Here is a 14,231-nt window from a genome sequence, read left to right as displayed (position 1 = left end):
TAGGAAGATTTGGAATAGGATTGAGAGAAGATTTGCTGCATCAAACACAAACCTCTCCCTGTTTCCCAGGCTGGAGTGCATTGCCCGGGATGCTGAGCTGGTGGATAAGTCTGTGGCTGACCTGAAGCGGTTAGGGGAGCTCATCCACAACAGTTGTGTGTCAGCAATGCAGGAATATGAGGAGCAGCTGAAGGAAAATCCAGCAGAAGGTAGGCAAGGGAGTTGTGTGCTGCTGTTGGGATGGTTTTGGGAGTGTTCCACGGAGCTTGTGAGGAAACCATTCCCATGCTGGACAGGGAGGTCACGTTGTGACTTAGAAGCAAGCAATGAACAAGAGCACACTTAAAACACCCCATCTCTGCCAGGCAGCTCTCACCACAGAGAGGAACCCCTGAGCATTCTGTTCAGACTGGACAGTGCCACTTAGGTCTGTCAGCTTCTGCTGGACATGAGTTTTTGTGGGGAGAGGCTGAAGTGACCAGCTTATTGAATGCTGGGCCACAAAGCAAAGCAGGTCTTACTTCAATTCCTCCTGGGACTGGAAATCAAACTGCTGCTGTGTACTCCATGGTAAAGCTGGATCCACAGTTAGCAATTCCCAGAGCTGGAATCAGCACCCACTCTCTGTCTGGCTGTTCTTTGCTGTTTGTTTGGACATTCAGAGTCAGGGATGGATTTCCTGCTGGGTCTGTGCTTGTTGCAGTTGACTAAGACTGCAGAATTAACAGCTCCAGTATATTTAGAAGTATTTTTAAGAAAATTATACTGGAAGGGGTTTAAATTGCACATCTAAGTGAGATAGTGGAAGAAAACTTGTATTTTGGGCCTTATGTTTAAATAAGAGGCTGCAGGCAAAGTGCTGATCTCTGTCTGTGAAGCCATTTTGCAGAGACATTTCCTTCTGTAAGAGTTCTCTTAATTGCTGTTTTATTGCTGAGCAGGAAAAGGACCTGGAAAGAGACGAGGTCCTACCATCAAGATTTCTGGTGTCCAAGTCAATGTGAAGTCCATCATCCAGCATGAAGAGGAGTTTGAAATGCTGCACAAATCCATTCCCTCGGATCCAGAGGAAAGGAAGAAGTGAGTTTGGCTAAGTAGGCAATGCAGAAAGAGGCTCAGGGAATTTGGATTTTGTAGTGGAAAGAGAATAGCCTGGATGTGTGGATTTGCTTTGTCCTCCATAGCATTAAAAGTAGTTCGTGTTTGACATGCCTTTAGGTACCGCCTGACGTGCCGTGTCAAAGCTGCTCATTTTGATGTAGACTGGGGAGTGGAGGAGGATTCTCGCTTGTTAGTGGGAATTTACGAGCATGGTTATGGAAACTGGGAGCTAATTAAAACAGATCCGGAGTTGAAGTTATCTGATAAGGTAGGTCGCTTTGCTTGGTGCTTCCATTGGGTCCATTGCAGAGCTCATAGCAAACATGCCTCATTTACTCCAGAAACAGATGTTTATGTTTGTAACTACTCCAAAAATCATGGTGAATAATAATTGGGAAAACAGTGACTTTTGTGGAATGTTGCATGCTTGATGGAAAGCAGAGTTGTGTCATTTGGTGAGCAGTTCCAGGTGAACCACACTGGAATGATGCAGGCAGAAAAGGGCAGTGCTGACATGTGTGGTTCCATGCACAGGATAAAAGAGGCTGTGATTTGATGTTTCCTTGAGCATCTCACAAGAAGCTGAGTGTGAATTTTTGAGTGGGAATAATTTTTCACAGATTTGACACTGCTTATATGTCAAGGCTGGTCTGTGTTAGCTTTGAGGGTATGGTTACACGGCTGGGAATGGCAGCACAGCCAGCTGGAAAGCCTCCATCTAGTTCCTCTGTTCCTCAGTCATCCCCACAAGAACAGCTTACAGACACCATGTTGAAATGATCTGGGTTAAAAATAATCCACCATCCCTTGTGTTAGTGTGGTGGAAAGAGTGTGGAAACTGCAGCACAGGGCTGAGGAGCACTGGGAATCTCCACAGCAGCTTTTGCTGCCAGTCTGCAGCATTCCTGTGACATCCCTGCTGGTGCTTCTAGCAAAGATCAGGCCCTGCCTGGGAGCCCTCCATGTGTGGAGCTCAGAAAGGTGCTTTGCAATGGAAACAGCTGCCTGAGACACGCCAGCCATTTTCCAGTGAAGTGTGAAGCAAACCTAGCTGGCAAGCTGAGCTATTTCCTCCACAAAGTGTCACCTTTCAGCCTTGTTTTCCACTAAAAGTTGTGTATCTGTGCCCCTGCTGTAGTGATGCCTCAGGTTACCAGAGTGACCTGGCAGTCACAAACAAATCTGATGTGTCAAGGCGAGTGGACTCGAGGTTTTGCAACTTGAGGTCCCACGTACAGCTTGTAAAGAATTTTTTTCATTCAAGAGAACTTAGCAAGCTTGCAAGGCTTAGCAAGCCTTGGGATCCTTTAACTTCTGCAGGATTCCAAGGGGAAGGATGTTTGCTTCCTAGGAGCTTTGCCTTTGGCCAGACAGGGACAGTCTGAGAGGGGGAAGGCAGGCTTGAGCCCTCTTGATCCCTCAGAAGGTGCAGCATCTGCTGCCCTTTGCTGGGCCTGGAAGGGCTGCTGCTGATGTGTAAATCTTTTGTCAAGCTTTGTGCATATGGGTATGTATATATTGCTTTTTTCTGCTTTATCAAAGATCCTACCTGTTGAGACAGATAAGAAACCTCAGGGAAAACAGCTCCAGACCCGAGTTGATTATCTACTGAAATTGTTGAAAAAGGATCTGGACAAGAAAGAAAATATGAAAGATGGGGAAGAGGTGAGATGTGGCTGCTTGATTCTGGGGGTTTCAGGGGAGTGGTTGCTGATGGCAGGAGACACCCTGTGTTCCCAGATCACCAGACATCATTTCTGTGAAGGAATATGGACTTGTCTATTGTCTGATTGTACCGTGATATTTCTAGTTTAAATGATAACTAATAAGGGGCAGGTTATTACTGCACATACTTAAGAATTTGGGCTCATCAGGCTTCCTGCCAGTGTGTAGGACCTGCAGCTGTTTGCACAATATTCAGGAGATGGGAAATATCCCCAGGAAGTAGCTGTAGCTATTTGCTTTCCCTGACTTGTTCTATGTTTTTACCAGGGCAAGCTAAAGAAGAGGAAACCACGAGTAAAGAAAGAGAACAAGGCTCCCAAAGTCAAAGATGAGCATGGGAATGAACTCTCCTCTCCTCGGCACTCAGACAACCAGTCAGAAGAAGGTGAAGTCAAGGTGGGTCAGCCTTGGTGAATAGTGGCTTTTCCAGGTTGGGCTGTGCTGTTACTGCCCAACCTCACCTTGGAAAGCATTCCCAGCAAAGCCCCCAGGAGTCAGAGGCACTAAGAGCAAAATCCCACAGGACTGGCAAACACACAAAACCACCCATACAGCTATTGGTGTGAAAGAAGAACCTTCCCCACCTATTCTTTTAGGTCAGTGCTTTAAGGGATTTGGGGCATCCCAGAATGGCCACAAACATCCACGTATTGACTCAGGGGAAAGGTTGTCTCAGGACAAAGCCTGTTGCCCTTATAAAGGAGAGAAAGAAGAATTGTTTCCCTCTTCTTTTGGGCACGTCAGCCCGTGGTGAAACTGGAGTTTAGCAAGGTCATGCTGTTGCTTAGAAAATGTTCAGTCTTTGAGTGGTTTGGCTTGTAGTCTGAGGCTTTTTGTTCGTGTGCTGATCAGTATCTACCTCAGGGGCTGAGCGTTCTGGAGCGCAGCTGGCACAGGAGAGCAGGGCTGCTCTGCAGCTTGCCAGCTTGTCACAGAGTGGGGCTGGGCTGGTTTTCATACCCTTTTGTCACACTGGGGGGATGGCAGCTGCTTGAGCAGGGCTCGCTGTCTGCTTAAGGAGGTGTGAGGGTAAATCTGGATGGACCTCAAAAGTTTGCCTGTGTTTTAAGGATGTTTTATGGAAGAAAATGTACATGAGGTAAGGGACTCCAACTTTGTGCTGTGGCTGATGTTCTAGGAGGATGGCCTGGACAAGAGCCCAGTGAAAAAGAAACAGAAGAAGAAAGAGAACAAAGAGAACAAGGAAAAACAGACATCCTCTAAGAAAGAAAAGGAAAGCGATAAAGAGAAAAAGAAGACAAAAGACAAGAAAGAGAAGGTATGTGGTACTTTCAAGAGCAGCTTGGTAGGGAAGTCCCTGAGCAGGACAAACTCTGAGACTTAGGATTCATTAAAGGCAGGGAAGAGACATCAGTGAAGCACCTTGGGGTGAGTGGGTTATCCCTTTTTCAGCCCTTCTGAATTTCCATAAAAAAGCAGAAAAAGCCATATATCCTAAAGCTTCATGGAATGTGACCAGAACAGAAGAGATTTGGTCAGACTGCCTTTAAAGTACAACTGTCCCTGTGACATGGATATGGCCACAGAGCTGATGTTAAAGAAGAGCAGGGAAAGAGCCTGGAGCACTCAGATCAAAGTTCTGTCCAGCTGTGATTTATCACAGGCTTGGCAGCTCCTTGCCTGTATTCCCCTTTAATTTAAACTCACCCAGATGACCCAAGTGTCCACACCATCAAGACTGTAAGTTGTCATTGTCACTGTTCAGGACTCAACAGAATGAGTGTTTCAACATCACTGGTATGTTAGAGACTCAAATGTCTCTTGAATTTTGGGTACAACTGCCCTGAGGCTGGGTGCAAATTGGAAGGGGGATAAAAGCTTCCATACTAATGACCTGAAGTACCTGTCCAAGGAACAGGTATGTGCTGCATGCCCAGTGTGTTTTGACACTGAGGTCATAAGTGCAAACTAAGAAGTTTTGTTGCCTATGTAGGGGAAAGTTTGCTTTCCAGTGATTTTTGGTATGGCTTTGACTGCAAATTAATCATATCGGTAAAAATGTATATGAACAGGGCATGATATCACATAAAGTTGCAGATCCTTGTAGACATGAGACTACCCTGAGCTCTGTCCTTTGCAAGGGAGAGATACTCTTTTATTTTAACCTCTCTTCCAAGTCTTCAACATTGGTTTCTCCCCATGAGTGTGAATATTGTATTCGTGTCCAAACTGTTGGCTCTGACTTCTCCCTGCTCCCTCAGGGATGACGTAAAGCTAAACAGAGCCATTGCAGCTCAACACTTGGAGATTTTGGGAGGAAGGCTGTAGGAACTGTGCCCAGGTTTAGCAACTGCCAGTAACAATAGTGTGGAGGTTGTTAGTTGGGTCACTTGGGATCCTCCATTCTGGCTCATCTCGTGATGTTTGTAATTTGTCCTTGTAAAGCCTAAAGGTGGCGAGGCCAAATCTGGAAGTAAAGGGAAGAGATCGCAAGGCCCCGTCCACATCACTGCAGGGAGCGAGCCAATCCCCATTGGAGAAGATGAGGATGATGATCTGGACCAAGAAACATTCAGCATAGTGAGTATTTTCCTTGGGAAATGGGAGGGCAGTGCTGAGAGCCCAGCGAGGCAGCCAAGGTTTGCTCAGATGTCATCCAAGGACGTGTTTTAGGTGTTGGGGTGTGACCCCCCTCCTAGTGCCTCACAAGGGTTTCTTCTGGCTGATCTGAGAGCGGGGCAGGACAGCCCTGGACAAGAGCTGCCCACCAGAGCTGCCAGCTGGTAGCCTGTCAGCAGAGCATGCACATGGACACTGCTTCAGCTGGTGACTTCCCACTGCTGGCAGCCCTGGGTTATAGAAGACCCTGCAGCCTTACATTCCCTCTCCTGTAGAAGCCAAGGAGCCACAGAAGCTCTTTCAGACAAGGAAATGCAAGGAGAATTTTGAGGGTGACCTTGCAGGAGGTGCAGAGCTGTGTAAGTGTTCTCACAGCAAACATGCCCACAAGGCTTGTTGTAAAAATTGCCTTTTAGTAATTGTCATGGCAGATTCTCCTTGGCTGAAATTCTTAGAAGCAGTTCTCTCAAATTTCTGTATTTGCTGCAGGTCCTGTGGGGTTTTTTTGTCTTTTTCTTTAACTTTCCTTCTGTGATGCACAAAAGATCCAGGCAGGCAGTCAAAAAACCTGTCTGATTTCCTATCTGTGCACAGTGTTGATGTGCCTGGGCCGAAAAACACAGTGCTTTCATCTCATGTCTGCCAGTTTTGGTAAAAGCAAGCATTAAAGTGGCCAAAGGTGGGATTGGACAGGGTTGAGTTGAGCAGTCTTTCAGTGGGGTGGCTGGTTCAGTGTGTGGAGGCTTGGGTACCCTCCCCTGCCCACCACGGGATCCGTGCAGGGGCAGACCATGTGTGGCTACTGCTTCCAAAGCAAATTATTGCCCTCTAAAAGGCAGGGGCAGTGGAGGTGGGGAGACTTATTGTCTTTTACTGATTATTGTCTGCAGCTTGTCTAGCAACTTGCTATTTTATTGCTGATTTCTCCTTGCCTAATGGCCAGGTAAAGCTAAAGGAGCTTCTTTTCGATTAACAGGGCAATGGTGTAGAGCCCTGTGCCAAATTAATCACTTTCTCCTCTCTATTGCTCTTTCAAGTGCAAGGAAAGAATGAGACCAGTCAAAAAAGCACTGAAGCAGCTTGATAAGCCTGATAAGGGACTGACAGTTCAAGAACAGCTGGAACACACGCGCAACTGCCTCCTAAAAATTGGTGATCGCATCTCTGAGTGCCTTAAAGCCTACACTGACCAGGATCACATCAAGCTATGGAGAAGGTGAGGGATCATTTTGTTTTCCTTAGCTGGTCTAGGATATTTTGAAATGGTAATCAGAGGCTGCTGGTTTTTTTGTGGATGAATGTGCCATTTCCCTCTTAACCCATGAAATCTTGTGTTTTCTGGTCCACTACAGAATCACAGAATCATGGAATGGTTTGGGTTGGGAGGGACCTTAAAAATCACCCAGTTCCAACCCCCTGCCATGGGCAGGGACACAGTTCACTAGACCAGGTTGGTCAGAGCTTCATTCAGCCTGAACCTTGAACACTTCCAGGGATGGTCTCCCATGACCAGTCCCAGGCAACTGTTTTGTTTTCAACTGTCCTGGTTTCATTAAAATTGCTTTCAAAGCTAAATCACCTAAACCACTGCAAACCTATTTTACTTTGAAGAACATGGTTCCAGCCCTCCTGATCATCCTGTCCTGAGCTGAGACTGTTTTCCAGAGAGGGTAGAATGAATTTGATGTTGGTTTGGAAACCACTGGCAGTTAAACTGCTGCTGTAGCACTTAACAGAAAATGTTCATATCCTTCTAGGAACCTATGGATATTTGTGTCAAAATTCACAGAATTTGATGCCAGAAAACTACACAAACTCTACAAGATGGCTCATAAGAAAAGATCACAGGAAGAGGAGGTGAGAACTGAAGTGCTTTCCCTTTGATTTCTGTCCTCAAAAGTTACTGCACTGAAGTGCCAATTCTTTCTGCCTCTCACCGTGGGTGTTCTTTGTTGTTGTTGGCAGTGTGTGATTTTCTCAACATCTAAATAGTCTGATTGCATTTGCCTTTCTTTTTGATTTGGCATTTCTGGTCACTTTGTCCTGGCTGTTCTGACCAAGCAAAAGCATTGTTTGGTGTGACATGTGATGTTCATTTGCCTTGTGGACTGAGAAGCCTGGGCATGCTGCCCTGTAGAGATCAGGTACAGGAGCAGAGCGGCCAAATTCTCGTGGTGTCCTCCATCGCGTTTGTGCCGTTCTTGAGTACAGAATTGGCTCACCAAGTCCTCAAAGAGGCAGGGAAATCCAGAGCCTGGCAGACAAGGCTCACAGTCCTGATCTTGTGGTGGGAGAGCAGCTGAGCTGTTTCCCTCTGTTCCACCTTGCAGGAGCAGAAGAAGAAGGAGGACATGTCCAGCATGAAGAAGCCGTTCCGCCCAGAGCCTTCAGGCTCCAGCCGCGATTCCGTGATGTCCCAGTCTCACGTGCCTCACAATCCTCATTCCCAGAAGATCCACATGCCCCCTTCCCACACCCAGCAGCAGATGCACGGGCACCCACGGGACAACTACGGCCATCCAAACAAGAGACATTTCAGCAACACAGGTGAGCGCTGCCAGACCAGGAGAAACCTTCTCTTCTGGCCTAATGCTCCTGGCCACAAATCCTTCAGGGGTTTGTGACTGGTCAGGTTTAAAGGTGATGATATAGAACATACACTACCACTGTACTTACTGCTGGGCTAGAAAACATGGTGACGTAGTGAGGAAAGGAATGTAAGAATGGGACAGAATAAGATTTGAGAGGATGATAAAGAAATAGTGATAAAGAAATTCAAAGAATAAAATTGGGCCCACATAGTTCAGGTAGGAGAAAGTTAAAGGGGCGTCAATAGCTATTATTTCTTGGAGAATTTAGGGAAGTAAATGGGCTTAAACCAAAGCATGGAAGAGACTCAGAGGTGCTCTTCGCTCTTGGCAGACCGAGGAGACTGGCAGAGGGATCGAAAGTTCAACTACGGCGGCAACAGCAACCAGATGTGGGGCGGGGAGCGGCACCACCAGTACGAGCAGCACTGGTACAAGGACCACCACTACGGGGACCGGCGGTCGCGGGGGGATCCCCACCGGAGCTCCGGGAACTACAGACCAAACAACCTCTCCCGCAAGAGGCCCTACGAGCAGTACAACAGCGACCGAGACCACAGAGGCCACCGGGACTACTACGACAGGTGATTGCTTCCCCTCAGCTCGGCGGGGCCGGGGGGCTGTTTGTGAGGATCGCTGAGGCCGGGCTTGGGGAGCTGATCTCCATCCCTCTTTCTCTCCACAGGCACCACCACGATTCCAAACGGCGGCGGTCCGACGACTTCAGGCCTCAGAACTACCACCAGCAGGATTTCCGGCGGATGTCTGACCACAGGCCGCCCATGGGGTACCATGGCCAGGGACCTTCCGACCACTACCGGTCCTTCCACACAGACAAACTGGGGGACTACAAACAGCCCCTCCCTCCATCTCACCCTGCAGTGTCGGACCCTCGCTCGCCCCCCTCTCAGAAGTCCCCCCACGATTCCAAGTCACCTCTCGATCACAGGTCACCTCTGGATAGGTCATTGGAACAGAAAAACAATCCAGATTATAACTGGAACATTCGGAAAGCGTAAAGTGACTGAGAGGGGGAAGCGCACGTCTGATATACTGGGATTGAAGCGACGGTGGCTGCTTTCTCCAGGCCAGCAATGAGAAATTCTGAACATGCTGCTATCATCTGGCTGGGTCAAGGAGGATTTTCGGGGAGTGGGTGGAGGAAGATTTTCCCTAATTCTTGATTCTGGTTTAGATTCCCATTTCCTTTCCCGTTTTTTACCATTGAACTGTTCTGTCATGGAACCAGCCTTGCTGCCTCGTTCTTTGTTTTGTTTTTGTTTTCCTCAGTCCAATGGACCCAAGGGAATTTTCCCCAGCCAGTGTTTCCTCAGAAGGAGAAGGCAGATTGATGCTGCAGAAGGCTGTGTGCCTGTTCTGACTTGATGTTACGTGACAGATGCTGCTTTGGGGTTGGGGATGAACTGGTTGGGCTGGGATTTGTGTGTCACCAGCATGGGGCAATGGGAGGATATACTCAAGGAGGGACAGGAAAGTCCCTCAGCAGCCAAACTTGGTTGAAAGAGGGACTTGATGTCCCTGAAGAATGACTCCAAAGGAGCTGGAGCCATGCTGGTGCCAATCCATCACTTTCCAGGCCATGTTATCATTTCCATGTCTTTATCCATTTCAAGAAACTGGCTCTGCTTTGATTGCTGTTGTGTCCCCTGCAACAGAAGAGGTGGGGAGATCTTCCTCCCATCTCCAGATCTGGAACTAGCAAATCTTGTGGGGGTAAGCGGGAGCTGGGATATGAGAAAAAAATGCCAACTTCCTTAGCAAAGGCTTAGTTCACTTCTAACCAGCAGGAAAGAAATTGGGGTGAGAACAGTATTTCCCAGTAGACAGGGCTCAGGAATTCATAACAAAACTCTTCTCTTCTGGCATGGGCAGCTTGGGTGGTCCAGGAACTAACAGATGGTGGCTGGGAGGTGCAAGATCAAAAGATGGCTCTGGGGATCCTGGAACTTCTAATCTTCCTGCCACTAGAGTCTCTGGTCTTTAGGCAAATCATTTCTCTCTGTGCTTCACAAAGCAGTGATCACAAACCTTTACTGTAACTGAAGGATAATGGATGGTAGAACAAAGTGAAATAGGAATCCAGTGGAGTGATCACAGTTCAGGGAATGGTCACCCTCCTGCCACTTTTCCAGCAGTCAGCAGTGACTCTGAATTGCTAAAAGTATCTGCACTTACAGACCTTTTATTTGTCTAAATTGGAATTGAACCTGAGGACTTAGCGCCTCAGTGAGCAGGGAGAGAATGAGGAATTCAGGACTGATCTGTAAAGATCCTTGGAGCAAATGTCTTAGAGCCCAGCATGGCAGAGGGGAAAGAGGAATGTGCAGCCCAGCTCAGTGGACTTCAGGGCAAACACTGAAGGTATTCAAACCACAGCATTTGATGCTAACCAGCATCTGGCCTGGACACTGGTGTGGTGAGAGGGGTTGGTTGTGCACATACTGCTGGCCAGAAGCACCTTGGGTGATTATTTTTCAGGCTGGAGTTCCCTGGAGACCACAAAGCTCTCCCAAAAGCCAGGCTGCCCCCAGCGTGGTGTCTGGGGCTGCATCACTGCCCTGAGCTCAGGAGGAAAGACCAGGCAGTTCCAGACTCCTCTTTGGTGGGGCACAGAAGCTGAGCCTCCATTAAGATGCCAGTATTTGACCCTAATAAGCTGTGATGTCCCTTCCCCAAAAGACTGAGGGCAGATGGGTGTTCAGGGCTGGCTTCCTGACTCCAGCCAGTGCCTGGGAGGGCCCATGCAAACTGACACTAATAATTCTCCATGCAGTATATCCCTGGAAATCTGCTGCCATCGCTCCTCCCGATCCCGCTGCTCTAAGGGGGACACACGGGAAGTGTTTTGTTCCCCTTTCATTTTTATGTTGCAAGATTTCCACCAAATTCAGGGCAGTTTTCCTTCCTTAGGGGCACTTGCTGCCCTGATAAAGTGTTACACTTGTGTTTACCTGTGCAGGGTGAGGTGAAGGCAAGTCTTCCACAGTCCCCTTCTGTGGTGGGGTGGAAGGTGTGGAAGAGAGCATGTTTCCCACTAAGCTGTGATTGCAGGCTGTGGTATTCAACAAAGAAGTCCTTTCTTTTCAGAGGTATTAGCTTTTAATGTGAAAATGGAAGCAAGCTTGGAGGGGCAAAGTGAATTGCTGTTTTTGTCACAGCGCGGTGCTGTCACGGTGGGAAGCTCGTGCCATACTCATGTAGCAAAGGCAATACTGGCCAACCAGTGCTAGGTTGGTGCAGGAAAACTTTGGATCCCAGCAAGAGGCATTTTCTGTGTTGAGATGTGGGGGTTTCTGCTTATCCCAGGTTCCAGGCACGAGGTTGGTTGGGGTTTCCTTCTTGTGCAACAGCAAAAGCTTTACCCATATCCACTGGAGATCTGTCCCCACTGTCACTTTAGCCTGATGTTGGTGTCACGTCATGTCCACTCATGGTGGGTGAGTCTTTGCTGCGTTTGGCTTTAGTGAAGCTGGAGAAGGAGATTTGGGAGAAAGTCTTCCCTGAGCACACACACACACTTATGCATTTTATGTCCCCTCAGCATAGGGACCATAACCAAACACAATCATGGGGACTGAGTGGGATCAGAGGGGGCACATCCACAGCCATAAACTTCCCTGTGGTGTTTGTGTCAGCAGCTGGTGCAGCTCTTCCTTGCGAACCAGCTGCGAGATTCCCTCCAGCCTCTTTGCAGGAAAAAAGCAGTAACTTGCTGGGGTTCAATTAAAAAACAAAAGAAGTAGTTTTTCAGCTTTCAAAGAGGTCGGTTTGACCTCTTTGGAAATGGTGTAGTTATGAGTTCACACGGTGGAAATCCTGCAGACCAAAACCTGCTGTGGGGACAGGCGACGTGGTCCCAACCAAAATGGACACGGAACCAAGTGCTGAAGTGCTTGAGTGAACGGTTTGTGATCCTCACAAAAATATTATTCTGCTTTCACCCGTTTCCTCCCCACCTCTGCCTCCCCTCTGGGGAGAGAAGGACTCTTACTGTAAAAATACGGACTTTTAAACCTGTTGACTAAAAACAGTAATTAATATTAATTTATATTTGTGAAAGAAATGCCACTGTCCTAGTGATTTCTGATGTAAATATGTTGTTTATATAGTATGTATGAAATTTTCCTACATTGTAAAACTGCTGTACTTTTGATTCTTGTATATTAAAAAGTGTTACTGAGATTTTCAGAAGGGCCCCCGTGTGGTGTCTCTGTGGGGTCCTGTGGCAGGTCTGGGGGCTGGTTTGGGGTGACAGGGCCCTTTCCTGCCAGCCACAGGCAAGCCACCATGGATATTTTCACTGTGCAGGAATAAGCATGTTCTGCTTGGCTGTTTTTACAGTTTCACAGTCTGTGGTGATAGAGACTTGGAAGCCTCTCCAGATGGGAATTGCCACCTGATCGGAAGGAGCTGTACATTCTCTAACCCAGATCCACCAGGATTATTTCACTGGGATGATACTGATGATTATTTGTTTATCCCACCTCCATGTTTTATGGATCTCTGAGGATGTGTAAATTACTTTTTTACCTTTTCTGGGGGAGAATCATCCTTTCTCTAGGAGAAGTGTTGCTCCTGCTGCATGGGTGAGTTCTCCTCTCTGTCCCCAGCCCCTCCTGGGCAGGATGTGCCTCTCCCCAGGTGGGATGTGTTGGCATCCAGTGGCTGCTTTGGTCTTTACCCTCCACTGCTCACACTGAGGCCCACACGGCAAGACACGGAGCAGGGACTGGAGCCATTTCTCCCAAGTTATAAAAGCTCATTGTAAAAAGCACTTTTCACACCTGTAGCCACTGGGTCCAGCCCTTCCCAGTCTCTCTGCTGCTGAGCCAAGTTTCAGCCAAGAGTGAAATTTCACAGCTGAGTTATATGCTCCTGAAAAATGGATTTCCTAATGGAAAGAGTGACTGGCTGTTAGCCATGGGGCTCAGCAGGGAGAGGGGCTCAGCTGCAGGGAGGCCCAGGGGCTGCAGGGACCTGGGCTGGATGTTACGTGCCTGGGTGAATCTACCTGAGGCCAGTGATTTTTTAATTTATTTTTTTTTTAATTTAAGCAGGCAGGTAAGGATGTAGGCACCCTGATGCCAGGTGTCTCCCCAGCACAGCTCAGCCTGGCATCTCTCTGCCCACCCATGTCCACAGCACCACACTGAGAACACATCAATCCTAAGGCCTTCTCAAAAGTGATGAGGAAATGACCCCTTCCCACCTGTGCGTGGCCAGGCAGGTGTGCTCAGTCCCACAGGAAGGTATCACACATGCAAAGCCATGTGCTGGCACAGGGAGCAGGACCCCCAGCCCTGCCTTGCTCCCACCCCAGTGAGGGGACAGGGCTGTGCTCCACAGTGGGGCAGACCCTCTAGAGGGCAGCTGGTTCCCAGCAAAAAGCCGGTTTTTGATGAACAACGTTCCACAGTTGTGGCTGCTCCTGGACAGCCAGTCCTGCCTCACCCTGAGCACTCAGATGTGAAGCTCAGAGCCCAGGACAGTGGCCAAAAGGCCAGGAGATGGGCAGGCACAGCCAAAGTGAGGCTGGAAATCCATCCCAGGCCCCAGGTGGTGGCACTTGAGCTGCTGCCCATCACAGAGTGATGGGATGGGACCCTGGATCCCCCAGGACCCCTCACCAGCCCTGAACACGGTCTGGAGAGCAATTTGAACCTCTCCCAGGAGCCACAGGGCCACCACTGCCACTTCTGTCCCTGCACAGCCTGTGCCTCCCCCACGTACCTCCTGGGGATGCTTTGCTGCCTTGTGTGGTTAATGGGGACAGGGCATCCTTGTGCCTGGGGGGGGTCACCATTCCCTCCATTTCCTCACATGAGCACTTTGTCCCACTGGAACATGCAGTGCTGCCTGCTCACTGTCCCAGGCTGGACAGCAGGGGACCATTGGTGGCCTCCTGGCAGAACAGTCAGGGAGGGAGACCCCCGCTGTCCCCTGCACTCTGGGCACTTTGTAGATGATTTTTCAGGTTTAGCCATTTCAGGTTTAGCCATATGAAATGGTTAAACCTGAGCTCTGGTGCAAGGAGTGACAAAGGGAGTGGATTTGGCTCTTCCCAAACACTGCCTGTTCTCTGGGCTTCGAAGGAGGGGAAGACCAGATGTCAATCACATCTCTGCTGCTGGGCATCACTGCATGGATTCACCCCAATAATGTGTGTTTTGAGTTGGTGTGGGTGTCCCACCTGCCCTCAGCCCCTCCCTGACCCCA

At 48.7% G+C, this 14,231-nt stretch overlaps 1 protein-coding gene across 5 annotated transcripts in view; it reads left to right on the top strand.

The window, feature by feature from the left end:
* The window catches only part of CHD2 (chromodomain helicase DNA binding protein 2), a 54,525-nt gene extending 42,322 nt beyond the window's left edge, over window positions 1–12,203 (top strand). For all 5 annotated transcript variants that reach the window (XM_086849858.1, XM_086849859.1, XM_086849863.1 and 2 more), the window contains 12 exons: window positions 70–209; window positions 942–1,080; window positions 1,219–1,369; window positions 2,644–2,766; window positions 3,094–3,222; window positions 3,965–4,105; window positions 5,233–5,367; window positions 6,444–6,622; window positions 7,164–7,263; window positions 7,737–7,953; window positions 8,329–8,578; window positions 8,680–12,203. In XM_086849858.1, coding sequence (XP_086705984.1) covers window positions 70–209; window positions 942–1,080; window positions 1,219–1,369; window positions 2,644–2,766; window positions 3,094–3,222; window positions 3,965–4,105; window positions 5,233–5,367; window positions 6,444–6,622; window positions 7,164–7,263; window positions 7,737–7,953; window positions 8,329–8,578; window positions 8,680–9,013 — 2,038 coding nt within the window. In that variant the 3' untranslated portion in view covers window positions 9,014–12,203. The remainder of the gene's footprint in view (window positions 1–69; window positions 210–941; window positions 1,081–1,218; window positions 1,370–2,643; window positions 2,767–3,093; window positions 3,223–3,964; window positions 4,106–5,232; window positions 5,368–6,443; window positions 6,623–7,163; window positions 7,264–7,736; window positions 7,954–8,328; window positions 8,579–8,679) is intronic.
* Window positions 12,204–14,231: the final 2,028 nt, after the last annotated feature.

This window comes from Cyanistes caeruleus, chromosome 13, assembly GCF_971803275.1.
Source record: "Cyanistes caeruleus chromosome 13, bCyaCae1.hap1.1, whole genome shotgun sequence".
In the NCBI taxonomy this organism is placed as follows: domain Eukaryota; kingdom Metazoa; phylum Chordata; class Aves; order Passeriformes; family Paridae; genus Cyanistes; species Cyanistes caeruleus.
This window is presented reverse-complemented; position numbering and strand designations above follow the sequence as displayed.